At 39.0% G+C, this 16,868-nt stretch overlaps 1 protein-coding gene across 1 annotated transcript in view; it reads right to left on the bottom strand.

Moving 5' to 3' along the window:
• smap1 (small ArfGAP 1) overlaps positions 1-16,868 on the bottom strand; it is a 114,001-nt gene that overhangs the window by 24,879 nt on the left and 72,254 nt on the right. Inside the window, exon 7 of the mRNA XM_062430984.1 lies at positions 9,318-9,381. Coding sequence (XP_062286968.1) covers positions 9,318-9,381 — 64 coding nt within the window. The remainder of the gene's footprint in view (positions 1-9,317; positions 9,382-16,868) is intronic.

Raw genomic sequence — 16,868 nt, forward strand, 5'->3', positions numbered from 1 at the left:
AATGTCTGCTGTGAAGAAGTCTGATGTTAACTTTTGAAATCACATGACAAATTAATGGTAAGATAATTTTTCCATGTGATTTTTGTGCAGGTAAAATGAGCCCAACTTCTTTTTATCTACCTCTTGATTGCCAAATTTGCCAAATATGAGAAAGCATAATGTAAAAGTGAGTATGAACCGCAACAGAGCTGAACAAACTAATGTTAACAGACTGAATTGACGTAAGCATCATGTCAAAATAGACCTGAGGACAACAGGCGTTAACTCAAAAATGAGGTATAATTTCTTTAAAATGAAGCCCATTGACCATGATTCCCAAAAACGTGTAAAACCTTGTGTTAATAAGTCAGAATGAAGCAGGTTAAAAAGGTCTAACACAGAATTGGGTGATAATTTATACCTTGTGCTTTATAAACAGTCAAACCGGGTCAATTTGGTCATATGAATTAAACATATAGGATAGTTGGCCAAAGCTTTACAACACATGAGGGATGCCAAAAACACAATGACTGTAATAGCTAATAACAAATAGACAGATAGATCTAAGGAAATTACTCTTAACTTAAAATATACAAGCAAAAGTGTGTTTGACTATGGATAAGGTTTCTCCCTGTTTCCAGTCTTCATGCTAAGCTACGCTAAAAGATAAAAAGTAATCAGATGTCCCAGAAATGTTAAAACTAGTCCTTTAAAAGTACTGTACACTGCAGCCTAAATGGTGAATCTCTTACTGTTCTAAAAAGTAAAAGCTCCTTACTTCCCAAGAACACCTTAAGCCTCTTGTCATCTCTGATGGGTAAACTGTCTTTTTGTTCTTCAAACACATGAGCTAAATTAAAAGTATGGTAATATTCCAGCTTATCCTGAAGTTGTTTAAACTACAGTATCATCGTGGAGACTGTTATCCAGACAGAGATCTGTTTCCATGGCGTTGAAGAAGAAACCCCCCCCCCCAGTACACAATGTACAGTCCTACTGTATGGTAGACACAGAGAGGGAGACTGTGATGGAGGGGCAGAAAGGCAGAAGAGGAGGAGGGGTTGTGTAGTATGTGAAAAGGGAAAAGGGAGTAAACTGTGTTTGAGAGCCAGGGAGCAGCGGAGGTCATTTATATAACCACAGTGATGAAACATCCATAATTTAGCCGCTTTTAAAGTGTGAACAGTACTGAGCTCCTTTAGCCAGACAGCGGGGTACAAGTAAAAATCATTTACTGTGAGCCGGCGAGGAAGACCACTCGACATCCTTTTTAAAACCACTTAATGAAACTCATTTTCCAAGAATTACTTTGACTGTGGCGTCTTCCATCCCTAAAATTTAAACTATTGATTTCTTCGCCCTCCATCCATCCTTTGACGCCCGCGTGTCATTTGTGAGGCTCGGCTGTTATTTTGATTGTTAAATCACTTTGTAAATTGCTGTTAAAGAGGGCTCGCTGAATAAAGCCTGTAATGATGATGATTAGTGCTTTAGGGGTCTGACAAGAATGACAGGTGTGAGTCACACTGTAATATATTGAACAGGAGAGAGAGAAAATAGGATTTCATGTGCATAAATTACCCTCCTATCACTCTAATCCACCCCTCTCTTACCAAAAACTCATTCACCCATTGCCATGGAAATGAGCTGGAGGGAGAAAAGGGCCCATCATCATCATCATCATCACCACCATCACCATCATCACTGCCATGTCGGGCAATGTGACCACCATCCTTTATTATGGGATGGGGCCGCTTCTTGAGAGTGCTCTCAACTTCACCATGGAAACAGACCAATAGTTCAGGCTGAGGGTGGGTTTTATAATCACCCCCGAACCCACACACACACACACACACACACACACACACACACACACACACACACACACACACACACACACACACACACACACACACACACACACACACACACACACACACACACACACACACACACACACACACAGAACTTCCGAGTGATACAGCGACCTCATTCAGCAGTGGGGGGCTGTCACATTCATGGTTCGACTATCACCGCGAGGGGTAAAATATCTGAGCTGATTAAACTCCGAACTGATTCTAATTCTTCACCCAGATCCAAACATTTCACACAAATACATGCAAACATTTTCTATGATTATCATCCACACTTTCTACTGAGAGTCGCCCCAGCGCTCAAAATGCTTTTCCATCCTCTCCATAATGAAAATTCACTGGTTCTTGGCCTTTGAAGTATTGGTACAGCCATAAACTGAAAGATATGTTAATTTAGCTCCCCCCTCCTCCCATTCACTCCCAAAACACAAGTCACAACTAGGGCATGAAATGAAGCTTGTCCGCTCCCCTGCGAGTGATTCTGGGAGCGAGAAAGTCCAGGAAGGGAAAGCTCAGTTGGTGACTGCCATCATTAGCTGCTGGCAGGAATAGTCTTTATAGAGGAGGGGAAGTGTGGTAAATGGAAACATAATAGTCTGCTTATGTTACAGTATGTTTGTTTACAGGTGATAAAGAAAGCAGGATACCAGCACCTGCTTTTTTGCAATGTTCCCCAATATGTGTATTAATATGAAACGGCAACCAGTAAATGTGGTCGTTGCGGTCTAATGTTTCGATGAAACTTCTGCCAAATATTATTCATGAGTTTTTTTTAGGGAGGGAATCTGTGTTATGCAAAAAACAACCTGCATTTCCAAAAGTTATGTAACCACATATTAATGTTCCCAGGCCTCTGGACAGCAATGGTGGAACATTTGCACGCAATTTAAGCGTGTCAACACAAAGTTGGATCGTGTTTTTTTTTACTTGTTATTGACCTTCATTGTTTTGGAAGGTCTTGTTTTATATATCTTCTCTCATATTTACATAGAATTCTTAGCTTTACATAAAATATGTAGCTTTTTGTTATTCAGTCATTCGACTTTATTCACTCTAGACCTGTCACCATAACTACTTTTATTGGACGATATATTGTCCCAGAAATAATCGCGATAAACGATATTATTGTCATTTGAAAATCATTTTATACCACTGATATAATGATAATATAATAGCATAATAATTCAGGGGTGGGGGGTGGGATTGGAGAGTGGGCGCTATGCTTCTGTAAAAACACAGACTGTCATAATGAATAGCCATAATGTGAATTGCCGCATTATTTAGGTTAAAAAATGATCAAGGTCATGTCCATGTATCATATGATAAGTACATATATAGACAAGATGATGTCGATAATTACATTATTGTACGATAAGTCGATAATCATTGTGACAGACATTTATTTACAGAAATGGACAAAATGCTTGTAGAATATTTGGAATATGGTGCACAAGCAAGTGGAGAAAAGCAGCGAGTTAAAAAAGGAATCCCATGAAGGAACTGATCTTATTTTGCCATTAAAGTCTTAATTAATGACCCACTGCTGGGCAGTTATTTCCCTAATCATTTTTCTCATGAAATCATCATTTATTAGAAAGAGACTTCTGCTGTCCACTTGGCAAGGATGAAAACTGAAACCTTATAGAGGGACGCGGCTGGTCTGATTATTATTTGAGTCAAGTTGGAATTTTATTTGCTCCCCTTTTGACTCATTGAGAAGGAAAAACTCATTTTTATTGATCTGTCTGACAATTAAAAATGGGCTCATTCACAGTGTTTCATCACTTTAATACTAATAATATAAAAATGATTCTAGTTTCTTTGTGCATACGAGCTCATATAGTTAAGTGATACATTTACATCAGAAATCTTAGTGTGTGTGTTGAAACTATCTGACCTGGTAAGACTGCTCTTAGATTGTTGAAAGTAACACATGCACTTAGTCAGATATGAGCGGGACATAAAAAACTGTGATCACATTTTCATAGTGTGGTGCATGTCTCAAAGGAGCTATACAATACACCTGTGTGTGTCTCTCTCTCTCTCTCTCTCTCTGGAGTAAAACAAGCCGGAGATGTTTGTCAAAAAATCAATATGTTTGATCATGCATTTAGGAACAATGTGATCTAACATTTAACGGATGAAAAACAACAACAGAGTGAAAAAGAGAAAAAAAAACTTCTAATTAAATTGGAACTGGCTGCTGGCTCCATCCCTGTTAACAACCAAAAAAATGTATGTTTCTCCCAAATTAAAACTACTAAAACAAGACTGGTCCAAACATCTGTACAGGATGTAAATGCTGGGACTGAAACAAGGACAGTCATGCTGCTGGGTCTGAATACTGCTGCTTGACTTGAGGACACGACATGCAGATGGCATCCTGTTTATGCTGCACCTCTCTGGAAACCTGCGGCTGTGTCAGACTTGCTCATTGTCCGTCATTTTAATGGACAGGGTAGTTAAAATTCTGTCATAATCTATTATTACCTGCCATTATGATTTTCTTTTTTTTTGATAGATTTAGTTACCTCTGTGATGTACTCTATGTGCAAAATTGAAAAGCTTTGCAAGTCTGCCTGCGAGAGCGTGATGCCACAGAACTTGCTGACATGTCTCCGCCTGTGCAGGAACATTCATCAATTCCTCTCTGAACACATGTAATCAGCTGTTGCTTGCATCCTCCACCATCAGTGCCTCATTTATCACCTCGTTTATCAATGCCATCATAATCATTGGGCTTTTTAAAGCAACTTCAGACACTCAGCTGCCGTGGCATTTAGCTATAATTCGTAAAGACGGCTAAAGTCACCTAAACAATGAGGTTGTGCACGTGAAACTAAAGACAAGAGAAGACTGATAATAGCTCATTAATATGCACACTCGCCACCAACTGGACATCTCAATCTCAACTTGCTCTTTTTCTCAACTCCTCAGGATGTAGAACCTGATAATGTAATAATAACCCTATAATGTAATAACTCCCAATAATGTAATAAAAACCCTCATAACTCAATAAAAAATGTAATAAAACCTGACAATGTAATAAAATGCATTTCCCAATAATGTAACAATCTCTGTATACCAATGATAATAATGATTACATTAACAGGAGGTTATTACATTATTGGGTTAACCTTATTTTTGCATAACCTAATAATGTAATGATTTCCCAATATTGTAATAACATTATTACTTTTTTCATTGAGTTATGAGTTTTTTAAAATATATTATTGGGAAATTATTTCATTATCAGGTTCTACAATCCATTTCAACAACTGCAGTGTAAGCAGATGTGATTTTGAACAAATAAACTACATGATTTAAAAAAGCTTTTAATAACTTGAATTGTGGGCATATTGTTGTGGATGTGTTACTAAAAATACATATTTTTACGTTTTCACAAATTGCGTTTTAAAAATAGCCTTAGCGGTCCGCATGTGTCCGACATGACCCATACCTGCAAATTACGCTGTAGAGTATTTTTCACCCATTTTCATCTAAATTTGTGGGTCACCCATCAGGTACCTGATACATGCAGGGCTCTGGTACGGACTTCAGATTTTTCAGTCATTGTTTAAAAAATTCAGTCAATGACAGAAAATATTCGGTTAAAGCGACCCCTGCTGGAAAACCAGTGTCAATTCAGCTTGTCAGGACTATTCCAGCAGAGAGGGGCGGAGGTAGAAGTGAGAGACATGCAGAGACAGAAAACTTATTGACCCATGAATAAAAGTTTTTGAAATTGATTCAGTAGCTTCTGCACAGATCTATTTTTGGAAGGATGGAACATCTCTGAAAACAGTATTTTTACTCCAAAACAACACGAAATCAATTCATTCAATACGAATTTTTGTGTCGCTGTAGTCAAAAGAAACCTGCCTCATATTAAATACTTGGGTAACACTGGCCACATTCTTGCAAGGACTGAGACATTTTTATGTGGAAACTCTTATCTGGATCGTCTAGCAATGTTGTTTATTACTTAAACTCCAGCACAGCTAAACTGAATTAGAATAAATTGACGGAAACAAACAAACAGACATAAAAGTGAAGGGACAGGGTGTTTGGTTGACAGCTGCAGACTGAGGTAACCAGAGACACAGAGGGACGGAAGGATGGAGGAACGATGGGGGGGTTGTTACGATCGCTGGAGGCGCACTGCCACGTATTTGACTTATTGATTATGTGTGAAATCTCATCCACTCGACATGGCTGCAAGGTGTGTAGCGTTGGTTATTTATAGCGGGGCATCTACTCTCACTCTTCCATGCTGCGGTTAGGAATTTTTAATCAATGCTGTGTCCACCGGCTCTTTCTTCTGTCATTGCAGCTTACCCTCAGCATAGCGTCTAATACTACACAACCCTGCACTGGAACAACACAACGTGATTGGATATTACACATTTATGGTGAAAACGCTCAACCCATTTTCTTCTTTTTTTTCTGCTTTGTTTTCAGGTCAACGAGCATGGGGGGTTAGAATATTGTGTTGGTTAGCGGGTTCTCGAAATGTCACAGGTTTGAATCCAGCTTGTGACCTTTGCTTAATGTCATATCCTCTGTGTTTTCTATCGTTCCAGCTACTCTGTTGTTTTGTTTTTCAATACAGCTGAAATGCAATTAAAATGCATGCACGCAGAAATAAATGAGACACAGTCAGCTATGACTCTGAATGATGTCCATATAGTCCTAAAGACATGCCAAAATAAATAGGACACCAGTGTGGCTGTGACAGTGTTCAGTAATGACTTTAACCTTTAGGCTAGTTCTGCTCTGTTTTGACTTTGAGGCTACTCATAAATGTCATCAACAGGTATTGGCATGTTCTAGGTAACATCTAACCATCTAGAACAGGTTTCAGTGTATCTGAACGGACCTGGATGTTAAGAATCATGTTGATGGACGGGATGATAGGTCTTCTGTATACAGGCTGTGAGGGAGTCACCATGTACACCTGTTATTTTGGTTCATGAATGTGCAGCAGCAGGTGAATAGAGATCAGCGGGTGTGGTGATTATTAAATACTCTCTTAGCCAGTCACATCGCTGCTCTCACAGCTCTGATACATGTGTACCAATCACAGTTAAGCATGACCACAGCTTAACAAATAGAATGCTTTTCTTCAGGAAATGTGTGGATGGGTGATGATACATCACCACAAATCTGCAGATGGAGTAGTTTTTCATCAGTTAGTATATGATAATAGATTTTTTTTTATTATATTTCACCTCATAAATGGTCACATAGTTTTTGATTTTACACAGCAGTGCTTGCACCTCAATGTATTTCAAGAATAGCTACTTTACCTAAAATCAATGTCTTTTATAAACAGGCAGAATATCAAGTTATAACTGACCAGTCTGGTGTGTGTAGTGTCACATAGTGTTTCACATAGTTTTATGAAGGTAAACATATTGAACTGCCATCTAATTGCATTAGATTGTACTGGTTTACCTAACAACGTGGCCAGTAAGTTTATTTTTTTTGACCAAAAAGTCTCCATTCAGTAGCTGCATTTAAAATTGGCATCAAAAATGAAGATTAACACGGTTACTGTAGGAACATTTGTAAATCAGTCTGCATTCATCTATGAATGAATGTGGGTGATTCTTACAGTTTGTTGTCCACAGCTGTTTATACTGTATGAAAAGCTCCTTCAGTTCATTAAACCTCTGCAGCATCTGAAGGCAGCAGGACTGATGTGTTGATAAATCCTCAGCACACACACACACACACACATACACACACCTCTGCACACATCAGACTGGTCTGTTAAACACGCTATTCCGCCTGATTAAGTGGGATTACCAAGGCTCATCAATCCTGTGCATCATTGCCTCATTGCCAACTTTATTTTTAGCAAAAGTGGAATCTCATGTTTTATTCCAGAAAATACATCACAGTGCAAACGCTGCTGTCACGTCAGTTACAAAACGTTGGGACCATTTATAACATGAAATGAAGTAGAATTAAACCTGGCAAAAAAGCAGCTTCACCAACATATATTTTTCTGTAATCATCGCTCTATAAAAAACCCACTCAGTCGGCCTCTGGCTATAGGTTTGTTGTTCTGTGTGTTCATGTCGTGACGCTCGGAACAATAGAGACAACAAGGTGGAATAGAGACAAAGAGGATGTAAGGTGACAGGCAGTTACATGAAAGAAGAGAGACCAACACTGGCCATGTGTGAAAGACCTGTCACTTTACACCTACTGATGATTACAGTAAGGCCTGTAGTCCAGTTTTTTTTGTAAGAAAAAAGGTTATCAATGAATATTTGCTGCAGATTCATCAATGTCTTTGTGAGGCTTGTAAATAGACTGTTTATTACTTATTTATTACTGTCTTTTTAATGCACTGACAGGAGCTCATTTCACTCTGTGTATGCAAATACTCAGTGAAATGACAATGAAGTGAATCTTGAATATTGAACTTGACAAAATTAACACTGTTGAGTTGTGACTGAGAATAATGGGGGTGACTTTTGTGTTACCCCCACAACTCACCCAGGTTCAAAGGTCAATTAAATACACAATCATGTTCTTTTCTAAGGCTGACTCCCACTTGTCCTTCCACATCTGGTTAATACCCTGATAAGCTTGAAGACACTTTCCTTTAAACTTAGTCACATATGCATCTACATTGGTCAGATAGCAAATCTGATTGTAATCTGTCCTGGTTTTAACTAGATAGATGTATATCAGAGCCAGTTCTACTGCAGTTCAGAGGGTGGTGTTAATACATTTGAATGTGTTTGATAACTGCCAAAAACACCAGAATAAGAAATAACAAAAACACTACAACACCTTGTTAGAATTGTAATAATGGACTTATTAGTTTACATTGTCTTCACCGGCTGTCATTCTCACTACTTAGATTAATGATCAGCTGAGGACAATATCCCAACAAAGACCATCTAAAATCCAAAGAGATTTTTCATAAATAATTATTTTTTTCCCATCATTCAGTAAATATAGTTTCTATTCAAGTGAGTAATATTGGGAATAAAATATAATATCCTGCTAGGTTACAGAAAATGATTAATTTATAATAATCCCCAATTCCCCCAGAGATCAAAATTCTTTCTGTTTGAAATCCACCTCAAATCATTCTCAGATATTCCAGTATGTGACTGGACTGTTGGGTGGATTTAACTGTCGTCCGCTCACAGTTATGTCATGCATGGCGGTCTGAAGCCACTAATGATGTATTCACTGCCAGTTAATATAATAAGTCATCAAAATGTAACAAAAGGTCTCTGTGCATGACTCAAATAAAGCCTGACAGCATTCAACTTTTCCCCTGATAATGTCACATTATTTAACCTGAAATAATTACACTATCAATTTAAAGAATGTTATTACATCAGCCAGCATAACTGGTTTCATGTACATATCTGACAAATTAGGGCAGACATTTAAACACAGTTTGACAAGTTATTATAGTGTAAATTGTCTTACCAAGGCCCAGCAGGTCCACAGCTGCCTCTGTGCCTTTCTTGGGACTGGCTCTGCACTCAGACTGCTGAGAAAAAAAGAAAGACAAAGAGAAAAGGTAAGAGAAAATGATTTAGTATCGTCCAATTTAACCCGGCTCACACTGATGCACTCTTAATTTCACATCATTATACAGACAGGCAATTATGTGCAAGGCCTGACCTGTCTGTTGAAGAGAACCAATACTGACCTTTATTAAAAAGCTCACTAGCTATGATGATGAAGGGGCCTGCCTTAGCACAGCTACAGACTATAAATATATATATTAATTTATCATGATTTGATTAATTATTGCTTCATTATGCAGGCCAGAGAATATTCTACAATTTCCTTAACATAGTGAGTAAAACTTCCTTCATCCTTTTTCAGTGGAGAGTTTACTTGTTTAAAGGTGTTATGTGGAGTTTTTGATCAGTAGTGTCTCTATGGAGCAATGTTTTGTTGACCGGGTCCTTGTTATTGTGTGTATCTCTTGTTCTATGAATGCAGACACTAACTTCACACATCCCTGCTGATATCCTATGTGCGATTCCATTAATCAGCAACTGGTGGAGGTGTAAAAACATGTAAAAATCTAAAAAAACAAGACAAGAAAAAACTGGCAAACATGGATGTAATTAATGGAAGTTTAAAATACAAAAAGAATTAAATGCATTCAGCAGGTTTGTTAGATACACACCATGCATTTTGGTGATAAAGTCATCATTTAAACAGAAATGTGATTACTTAAAATTAAACTCCACAGGGTATCTTTAATTTAAGGAAATTAGTATTATTAAAAATACAAAATTACATGAATTCTGTCAGCTTCTATACTGTTCTGCATTCTGTATTTTACATGGCAGCTAAAATTGGCCGTTAATCTATTGATTGTTTTACAGCAGCGAACAGAAAGACATGGCTGTAGAAACATAAAAAAAACATAAAAAACGATAGCACAGAATGCCTCGTCTAAATGCTGTTTCTTTTCTTTCAGGTAATCAATTAGCTGACAGACAGAAAACCAATCAATGACATATTGATATTGACCTAATCTTTTAAATCATATATCGAGTAAAAATATGAAATGTTTGCTAGCACACTGCCTTGTACAGTTTCTGATGAGCGGTCATGTGAGTAGAGTCTTTACATTAGGTGAAAGAGGGGAGTAGAATGGGGGGAAATAATTAGTGAAAGAGGAAAGTAAGGGAGGAAAAAAAAGCAGAAAGAAAGATAGATACAAAGAGAGGAAGAGATGAAATTACAAAGATGAGACAGGAATGAAGAGGGGATGAAAGGGGGATGGATAGATAGATATAGAGTCTGGATAGAGACTGGAGAGAAATATGTGGGGAGGGGGAGAGAGTATAAAAGGCTGCCACATGAGCCACAAGAGATCTACAACGCTGGTAACAAACCCAATTTCCCCCCAACAAAAGATCGATGGACCACATTAGATTCAATGTCGTCCCAATCCAAAGCAATGAAAACAATTACAGTGTCCACGCCTAATCAAGAATGCATTGGCTGCGAATTGATGTGTGTTGGGACTGCAGCAAAGGCTTTGGTCGTTTATGTACAGCGGCAAAAGGTTGGTTTGTGCCGTGCATTTATATTGAGCAACGGTGAAGTGCAGCTTTACAGGAGTCTATAATAACAGGGATCACAGGGAGAGCGCTGACAAAACCAGTGTGGTTTTACCTACATGATACAAAATCTGAACTTCTGACCTGAAGTTTCTTTTGAATATTCAATTAACTCAACTGTTCAACTGTTAGCAGATTCTTTAATGGATTCTTTAAATGATTCAACACAATGCTATCACACTCTATTGCATGATCATGGTCTTCAGTGTTGTTTTAGAGACTTCTTTGTACTTACTTTAACAAGAACATGCATGAATAGCTGCAACCATGTACACACATGCATCCACACATTCAGGCATTCACACACCCACAACCTCTCCAACACTTAACCTCCATGGCAAACTTCTGCCAGAAAGTTGCAGTTGCTTTAGTGTTGCCACTCCCACCACCACACACCCCTTTTGCCACTTGGCATGAACAGTTATTCAGCTGTCCTTTGGCTCATAACCATCCTTTGCACCACATTTGTTCAGCCATTGACACACCCCCTTTTTAGCCAATTGGCATGACCAAAAACACACACCTACACACACACACACTAGAACTTCATGCCAAATTTCAGCCTCCTCAGGTGAAAACTATGGCTGCCAAAGGGTGGGGGACATTTTTTGTGGTCTGACCGACCAACCAACTAACTAACCAACTAACCACCCAAACAGCCAAACAACCAACCAACTGACCAACCAACCAGTCAACTAACCAAATAACCGACTGACCAACCAAAAGACTGATCAACCAACCATGTAAGCTATCGTGCAACTGGACGCAGCTATAAAGTGTTTGCAGAAATAATACTATGACAAACTATAAGTGTAACAATTTTCTTCTAAAATTCTTCCTAAACCAAACTCATTGGTCAAGGCATCCACTGTCTAATGGTTAAGGCACATACAATATAACTGCCATTTCCCCAGGGAGTTGTATGGCATATCTTACCCCTACCTCGCTCTCTCCTGGATTTCCTGTCTATAGCTCTTCAGTCCCTATAGAATAAACTCAATATACTGCCCCCAAATCCTTGAAAGAAAAACAAAACCAAAGAAAAAAAAAGCCCTCACATTTGTCAAACACTAATCTGAAATCCTCCATGGAAAAGCGCACACCTCCATTAAGAGTGCTGGCATGTAAAGTGCAACAAGGAAAAAAATGTTAGAGCATGTCCATTTGATTTCAGACATTTCAGACTATTGCACAGTGTTACAAAATTGAGATTAAAAAGCCTTTCAATGCAACATCCCACACAGCTGCTGTGGGACAGAGAAGAAAGAAAGAAATATCACTGTGCATAAAAAGCTTAAGTTCCCTGCTGTATGTTCACAAGGATTTGAATAGACATGCTGCCAAAATCCATCTCCAAACTCTGACAGACATGTTGGATTTTTCTGCCTCCGAGCTGGTTATTGAGGAATGGACATCCCGTGTAATTAGTTATCTGGGGTGATGCTGAGTGATGCAACTGACAGACGGCCAGTGACAGGCTGTGATTGGCTGTCAGGGTCACTTCTGTTTGAAAAGAGAGAAAGTGGAACCGGAGGAGAGGCCAGAAATCGATACGCCAACACCACCCCCTACCCCCCAACAGGTGAATAGAGTCTTCAGTCGATGGTGATGCATGCCAGTGTGAACGAAAACCACTGAGCAAACCCTCTGATGACTCTGCTGTCACATCAGATCACTGTCATCAGAATACACGTCAGACAAACACATCTGCTGATATCTGTCACGCTCAGCGGCTGAGCGGGGGCAGAGTCTGCTGTAAGTTCACCCCCTGATGTATGCTTCTGCTGAAGCCAAGACGAGAGGAGCGACAGCGAGGCACTGTTGAGTCCCATTTCCCTTCTTTTATCATACTGTGATAAATACTCAACATCTGATATTACAAAAATCAGGACTTCATCAGTTGTTTTTTGTGAAATATGTATCAATTCATATGACAGCCAACTTAGAAACAAACGCAGAGGGAGTAGAATAATCAAGATGGGGAAGCAAGCTGTCAGTAATGCTAATACTGTATATAAATATTCATTAAGTACATGAAACTGGACCTAACATCCCCTGGGTACCTGTGGCATCTTAATTACATCAAAGCATGAGATAATACTATTATAAAAAGCACTTGATGAGAAGATAAGCAGTGGTTTGAAAGCAGACAGCAGCTTGTGTATGTGGAACGTATGCTTTAGTTTGCTGCTTACACTGAGTGGACCGCACAGGCTGACATCTCAAAAGGAAAAAACAGCAAACTGAACATGTACACTGCGGCATGACATTTAGGTTTCTGTAGATCTCAACCACGCCTGGCACCCGCACAACAGGTCAAACTACGTGAAAGGAAGCTGCTGTCGAGGCCAGTGAATAACAACGCAGTAATGAGCAAATAATGTGCTCTTCATGGTGAATTTTAAAGGGCACGTTTATCAAAAAAGAATCATTTTGAACTCTGTCTCAAACAATGGATGATTTTCCAGAGATCATGAATAAATATGAAACAAAAAAGTAGAAATAATTCCAAAGAAAAATATGTCAATATCTACAGGTACAGAACTTAAATTATTAAATACTGTAGATGGATATAGAAACTGGGTTACTTACACTTCCACAGTTCTGCACTCTGCTGGGTCAAATCTGAACTTTAAATACTTAAGTAAAATAGTTAAGGGAGTGATCGGTCTCTCTAGTCAGCAAATGACAATTTCTGTCAGTTGCTGACCTTGAGAAAGTTGTTTATTCTTTCATTTCAGCCTGTCTTCATTTTTGCAAAACCTAATATTTAACAATCTAAATCTGTCTAAGTTTGCAGTTGGATCCAAAATGCAGCTGCTTGGCTTTTAACTAGAACTAAGAGAAAAGAACACCTCAATCGTAGTATGCCTTCATTGGCTTCCAATTGCTTCAAAAATGCTGCTTACTGCTTAGCATTAAATTAATCGACTCCAAGCTATATCTCTGACCTACTAAACTCATACAGATGGGTGACAAATTACAGGAAAAAACAAGATAAATTGTCATAGTAAGGTGTTGGGCCTCTATTTTCTGCCAGAACAGCTTTGGCATTGATTCTACAGTCTGTGAACTCTACTGGAGGGTTGAGCACCATTCTTCTAAAACATATTCCATCATTTGGTGTTGTGATAATGGTGGTGGAGAGTGCTGCCTAACACATACGTCAAAAATCTCCAATAGGTGTTCAGTTGGGTTGAGATGTGATGACTGTGAAGGCCATAGCATGATTCACATCATTTTCATACTCATCAAACCATTCAGTGACCCCTCACGGTCTATGGATGGGGGCATTGTCATCCTGGAAGAAACTACTCCCAGGGATTGAATGAGGATACACATGTTTCATCATTTGTGTTGATTTGCAGTGACCCTTCAGTCTAAAGGGAAAGGTGGACCCAAATTATGCCCCCCTACAGAATAACAGAGCCACCAGATCCCCTCAATGTAAAGGTCAGCCATTCCGACCTGTACTGGTTTTTCCTTTAATTTTGTGACCCATCTGTATGTACAAGAGATCACACTAAGATCTGCAGTAAAGAACTCAAGATTTGCTACAAAGGATGAACGTGCATCTGCTGTTGCTATAACTAAACCGCGGAATGACCACCTTTCACAACCTGTACCAGTACTTCTGTAATTCCATCAGCTAAAAGCACTTGTCTTTAAATGGCCTTGTATCACATTATGCTGTTTGATTTATTTATGTAATATTTGATCTAATTTGATCTGGTTTTACTTTTTGTTGTATAAACTGTCTCATGCTCTTTGCCACTATGTTAAGAAAAGTGCCATACAAATGGAAGTTAGTATTATTTCATCAGTGCTATTTTAATGTGACATTCATTATATTTTGAATTAGACAAATAGAGCTCTTATAGCAGGGTGTCACAGTGGCCCAGTGGTCTTTGCAGTAACAAAGATCTTGCAGGTTCATTGCATCACCATTGCAACCACCTAACCACTGTGCAAAATAGGTCTGATAAAATCTCGGTCACAATCTGATGATATAAATTTTGAGGCATATAAGAGATAAATGCATTCTTAATCATGGTGCGACAATGCAATTTTGATAGAAAAAGAATGCAAGCAAGGACACGTTATCAACTTAAATTATCCATCTGTGGAATCTGACTGTTTTGAAAATACTTGTAAAAATCAGTTATCATAACTGATAAGCTGGAGCCTGAGCACTAACACTTAAAAAAATTATTACACAACGTTGTATCACCCAGTTCTGCATTATATAATATTATATTCCTATTAGTTGGTTTGTAGCTGTAAGTAAAGGATATTAGTATTATGTAAAAGAAGTTGTATAAAGCCTTTTGGAAAAGAAACAAATCTGTGGGTGCAGAGTTAGAAAGAAGTTTAGTTAGCAGACTTCTGTAACCCACCCTTCATTTCTGCTTGAGGCTAGCAGCTCCAGGCTATATTAGATGCTACTACCACCTGAATCCAAGCCCTCTGGAGGAGCGCTGTTCTTTGAAGCCAATTTGACATAGTGGCCAAACTGTGTATTACAATGTCACGTGACCCCAACTAACCAACCAAAGAACCAATCAAAGAACCAACAAACCCACGTATCAACCAACTAACCAACCAACCAACCCTCTAATCAACCAACTAACCAACCAACCCACCCACACACCAACCAACCAAACAAACAACTAACCAACCAACCAACGGACCAACCAATCCATCAACTAACCAACCAAACAACCACCCTAAAATACTTTTCCTCATAGACTTACATTGTAAATCAGGGGATACCATTTTATTGAGCGTTAAAACGCCTACTAAATGACTTGTTTCACTATCAGAATTTGATCCATTCAGTCCGATCACATTTCGAAAGTCCAAAAGAGCCGCATGATTAGATCGTTTTACCCTCTTTCAAGTTATCCAGAGGGCTAAACCAGAAGTAGGCAGGTTGGCTAGCTGAGGTCGCTAGTGTGCTTGCTCCATGGGTCCAATGATGCGTAAACTATGTGGAAGAGGAAGACTTTTTTTGCTTAATGCGCCACTGAGAAGCTTTCATAGGAATGAATGGAGCCCCGCCTCGAACGCTGTATCCAATTCTCTTAATGCATCCATGTCTGAATCTCCAACCAAACTGTCTGTGGTCAAGTTGCATTGCGGGGAATGTAGATGCATGTAGGTTTTGACAAGGAGGAAGAATGTACGGAATTAAAAATTATATATATATTTTAAAAGATCAATATCAATGCAGCACTATTCATTGGGAGTGCAATGACAATGTTATAGAAGCACCATGCTAAATGGAGTACGGCATCACCAGCTACCACTGCACAAATGATGAAACTTGGAACCCACAAAACTCACAAAAACACACACATACAAACACCTGCAGCTCCCGCTCTATACGGGAGCTGACTTCCCATTGAGACTGTACTCAACAGCCTTACACAACACAGCATTCCACTGTCCTCTCTCACACGTACGAGGCAGATGAAACAGACGTCTTATTCTCTGAGGAGAGGCAGAGCGGAGTGACAAACAAAGAGCAAACAACAATAAAAAAGAGGGAGAGAGGAAAACCAAATAGCGTGGAGGGAGAGGAGTGGGAGACGAGGGCTGCAAATTGTTTCCAGGGGAGAGCGAGTGGGCGTGAGGGAGAAGAGGAATACAGAAGGACAAATACGAGAGGGACAGGAAATAGAGGACGAATGCGAGCATGAGGAAGAGTAAACATGAGGATGATTGAGGGGGACATGAGACAGACGGCTACAGACACAGCAGGTGACAAGTAAAGTCTATAACAGCAGTGGTGGTGGCAGAAACTGCAGCAGTGATAGTTACACCTTCAGTTCCAAGACAGTTTGATTTACCCCTCACAGATTTTTATTTAACATACATACAAACATTT

The sequence above is a fragment of the Scomber scombrus genome, chromosome 12, assembly GCF_963691925.1.
Source record: "Scomber scombrus chromosome 12, fScoSco1.1, whole genome shotgun sequence".
Lineage (NCBI taxonomy): Eukaryota > Metazoa > Chordata > Actinopteri > Scombriformes > Scombridae > Scomber > Scomber scombrus.